This window comes from Antrostomus carolinensis, unplaced genomic scaffold (assembly GCF_000700745.2).
Source record: "Antrostomus carolinensis isolate BGI_N321 unplaced genomic scaffold, ASM70074v2 scaffold27078, whole genome shotgun sequence".
NCBI classification, from domain to species: domain Eukaryota; kingdom Metazoa; phylum Chordata; class Aves; order Caprimulgiformes; family Caprimulgidae; genus Antrostomus; species Antrostomus carolinensis.
The window spans coordinates 1121-5576 of record NW_010334271.1 but is presented as its reverse complement, the minus strand read 5'-3'; the positions used below and the strand labels follow the sequence as shown (position 1 = coordinate 5576).

Sequence of the window (4456 nt, the reverse complement as noted above, 5' to 3'; positions counted from 1 at the left end):
AGCTTGGTCACAGCCAGGACATGGCTGCTCTGGCTCGGCGGAGCTGCGCGGTGCTCTTTCACAACACGGGGAAGGATTCGGTTCTTGTATTTGTGCTACACTCTAACGGTGCTCAAACCATCGCTCTGAACAGGGAGGTCTGGGGTGGGCTGGGTGTGCGGGTCCCGCTGCTCCCATGGGAGATGCCGGGACCCTCCGTCGGGGTCACGCTGCCGTTGGGTGACTGGTGGGGAAACTTTTTTGGGGAAGGGAAACCAAAAGCAGCAGTAGTTGGAGGGAGACCTCTCAGAAGTGCTCATGGTGCTATCATTTGACACGTCAGCCTCTCGATAGTGTTGGCAGGCCAGCACGGAATCTTGACTTTTATTATTATTTTTATATATATGAAGGGAGCATCTAGCATTCCACCAGCACAGCCACCGTCTGGGTTGGGTTGGTTTGTTTTATTTTCCTTAAGGTTCTTGAAGCTAGCAACTTATTTCTGTCATTTTCATTGCAACGTTTACGCACTGAAGTTAAATAGCAATAATTGAAGACATAGAGACAGGGCAGAGGAATGGAGTCCAGGGCTCACGGCGTGTGCGAAGGCTCCGTACCCTCATCTCCTCACTGCCGGCTTTCTCTGCTAAAGCCATTGCCCGAATCGCTCTGGAGCAAAGGGGGTGCTCAGGGACACCAAGGCACCAGTGGAGTGTCACCAGCGGAGTGACACCTTGCTTTTGGGGTCTGACACGTTTGTGAAGGAGAGGGAAAGCGGCTCTGGCCCCGGTGTGAGCAGCAAAGTGCTTCCACGCCCGGGTTTCTGGGTGCAGTCCCGGCGCAGCAGTGTAAGGGTTGGGTAAGGGGTTTTTCTGTGTTCTTACAAGCTAAAAACCTTTTTTTGTTGTTTTTTTTCTGCTTATATAGATTCACCTCTGTTAAGGTTTAGCTGATTCTTTTAACTAGAATATCCAATATTGTACGAGGAGCGGTATGCGGCCGGTGCAGCTCGTACCAGTCCGGGAGTGTCGTATGTTAAACTCTCCCTGTCTTAGGGAGGATTTATTCTTAGGTTGGTCCCCAGAGGAAGGTCAGGAGCATTTTGGTAGGAATTCCTTTCCATATTACTGTTCAGGCTATGGAGGACGCCCAAAAAGTGGGAGACCTTGAAGGCAATCCTGCCTGTGTGGAACGGAGAGAGGCTGGAGCCGCGTGTGCCCGGTTTCTCCTTCACTTGGTGCTGTTGGGAGCAATGTCAGTCCCACAACAGGGGCAGTTCCCGCCTGTAATTTGTATGTAAAACACAAGCCATGATTTCACCGTGTGTGTTTTATTCCTCTCCAACGTGGTGTAAATTTTTATGTTTCAAGAGCCTGTGTTCAGTCCCGTTTCCTTCTCTCCGGCACCATCCGTCCCATCCTCCCGTCGCGCTCCCAGGGGATAGCTGCTCAGTGTCTTGGGGTTTCATGGCTATAGCTCACGAGTGTGTTAAATTAAACAGTTGCTGAAGGACATGGAAGAGTTTCATACTTTCTCTTCCTCTTGGGGAATTTTGAGGGATTTTCACTGAAACACAGTTAAGTGGAGTTGATTTAGGTCCTGGTGACAGTGGAGATGTGATTACTCTCTCAGAAAGGGGCCATCAGTTCGCATTCAAAAATCATTTAAACTGCCATTTTCACCGTTAAAATCTCAGCTGGGTCGGTGGGGTCGGTGCTGGCAGCACTGGGGTCTCACAGATCAAAAGGCTTCAGCCCCTGGGCTGGGTTGATGCCAACTCCAGCTTTGCAAATCGATTCATTTCAGCGCTAAGCCGGCCTGGAGAGTCTGTCCTGTGGGACCTGTCCATGCTGGGTCACAGCCATGGCTGGGATGAGGGCACAGGATAATCCCTCCCACGGGACACCCAGCCAAAGCCATTTCAGGTGGTTGTAGCACCAAACAGCCGCTCGCTCACTCCCACCCAGGGGACAGGGGAGAGAATTGGGGGGCGAGGGGAAGGAGACTCGTAGGGGGAGAGAAGAACTATTCAATCATGTTCATTTCTCTCCTGACAAATCCCAGCTGAACCCAACCCCCAGCACTGTTCCAGCTGCTGAACAGAACCAGCTCTGGCCCAGCTCAGCACCAGGACACCATTGCAGTGTCTGGGCAGTGGTGCTGGAAATGCTGCAGAAGCAATTGCACACCAACACTTCAGCCTGGCCAGACACAACCCTTTGGGAACAAGCTGGTGAAACAGGTCGTAAATCAAAGGCTCTGAGCTGCTGTGAGAGCTCTCTGCAGGTTTTGTTCCCCGCAGCCTCGCGTGGGGCTGGTCCCTGAGCATCCCCCACCAGCACAGCCAGAGCCCGATGCCCACCAGCACCTTCGTGTCCCACCAGCCCCACGGGGTTGGGTCTCTGTGACACGGGGAGAACCTTTCTGTTCCAAGAAGGGCCAGCCCCGACACATCCAACACCTGGGGGTTTGCAGAGCACAGGCGGGTGCCCCGGCTCCACGATGACTTTCAGGTCACATCGCAGCGGTGGGACCGGGGCGTCACTCTGGGGAAAGCCAAGCAGAGCCGGTTCCCGAGCGCTCAGACCGGGAGCAGCAGGGATCAGTGTAAACCAGCAGCGTGGCCAACCAGCACCCGAGCTGCTGAGATCCCCGGCGGGCACTGAGGCTGGAGGAGTTTGTATCACAGTGTGGGAATCAATATGATAAGGCCATTTCATCTCATTTGTAGCCACATAACGAGCCAGGCCTCCCACAAGCACACAAATTACATTATGAGTAATAATCACACACATCTTGCAATGTTTCTTTTCAATGAGACACCTGCAGCTCAGCAAATGGACTGTAAATGAAAAACTCTCCGGAATTGGTGTGGCTCTGACACGTCTGACAGCAGAATCTGCTTCAAGCCACGGGGACGCAGGAGCACGTGTGTGCAGAGCTCCTCACATCCCCTCCCGGCAAAGCCAGACCCTTCCCAGGAGCAGATCTGCACATTTACTCGCTCAGCTTTGTTCGTAGCTGTGTTTTCACTCGCTCCTTGTCACCAAGGAATTAACTAGAAATGCCTTTTTTTTTTTTTTTCCCCTCCTTTTAAAGATGTTTTTCTGAACGTGTCAACACAAGAAGGACGTTATTCAGAAGCGGCGGCCGCAGAAGCGTGCCAAGGAAGCAGGGAAGTCGTTATGAATCAAAAGATGTTTGAAATAGAAAGATGATTTTCCCTGGGGTATCTCAGGGTGGTTTGCCAGCAAAGCAAGCTTATTATTTTTACCAGGTTAATTTAAGCAGAATATGAAAGAGAAAAGCAGGACTATGTCAGCCAGCCCACCGCAGAGCTCCATGGCTGGTGTCCTTCCACCAGACCCCCGCAGAGCAGAGAAGGAAGCCCACCACCATGCACTGGTCACACCAAGAACATGTGTATGTTTGACCGGGACCGGAGACTTGGGCAGAGCCTCCCAAAGAGCCCTGGGTGTGAGCAGGGCAGCCAGGAGAAAAGCCCTACATCCCTCTTATCCCTGGGGACAGAGGCGGCGCGGGGAGCAGGATGCATTGGCTTTGTCATTCTGAGATCCTTTTGGTTCATTACTTCAGAAAGAGCCCATTGAAGAGCGCTGGGCAGGGCTCCATGCTTCATTTGGCACACTGGGAGGGGGGTTCCCACTGGCTGTGAGCCAGAGGGGGGGTCTGAGTCTCCCCGACCTTTGGCCGCTCGGGTTTACTTGGCCTTTTTGAAAAACATTTGGTTTCTCTGCGAAGCTGTCAGAGGTGACAGGGAAATTTGTTCTTGCAGCCTGGTCACCTCCCAGCACCCGCTGGACATCTGCACTGGGTTAATGGGAGCTGTGGGCTGGGGTTTAGGGCTGGGTAGGGCTGTCCTGCGGGGTTTCTTTTTCCAGGGGAAAGGAAGGACTGGGAGTATTTTAAACAGCTACCTCGGCTGGTTGATGGGGAGATGGGTGACCAGGAGATGGGCAACCACACGGGTGACCAGATGGGCAACCAGGAGGTGGGTGACCAGGAGATGGGTGACCAGGAGATGGGCAACCAGGAGACAGATGAGTGGGACGTGGGCAACCAGCAAAGGGGTGACCAGGAGAGGGGTGACTGGCAGCAGCATCCTGGCAGTCAGCAGCAGGATGGTGCTTGCAAAGACTTGGAGACTCCTCCTGATTGCAGCATCACAGGAGAACCTGCATGAGGATGGCATCAGGGCAGCAACCTGTAGCTCGTGTTTTGCTGTTGCTTCTATTGATCATCGGGATCTCCTGAAAGCATCTCTGAGAGGAGCCCGAGGCTTTTGGCTTCAGATCAGAAATGAGACCTTGTGCCTCCCCTGGTCACCTCCAGACATTTCCAGAGCTGGAGACAGGAAGGAACTGAGAGCTCGTTAACTGGGAAGCAGCAGGGATTTCATGAGGAGGTTGTTTGTGACTCTTATTAACAATAACACTTAAAACGCTTCCGCGTCTCA

The 4456-nt window shown here is 53.0% G+C and overlaps 1 protein-coding gene across 1 annotated transcript in view; it reads left to right on the top strand.

Moving 5' to 3' along the window:
- The window catches only part of LOC104529773 (A disintegrin and metalloproteinase with thrombospondin motifs 7), a gene marked incomplete at its 5' end in the record, with an annotated part of 27813 nt that extends 23630 nt beyond the window's left edge, over nucleotides 1–4183 (top strand). The window contains one exon of the mRNA XM_029086545.1: nucleotides 3882–4183. Coding sequence (XP_028942378.1) covers nucleotides 3882–4183 — 302 coding nt within the window. The remainder of the gene's footprint in view (nucleotides 1–3881) is intronic.
- Between the last annotated feature and the right edge of the window lie 273 nt (nucleotides 4184–4456).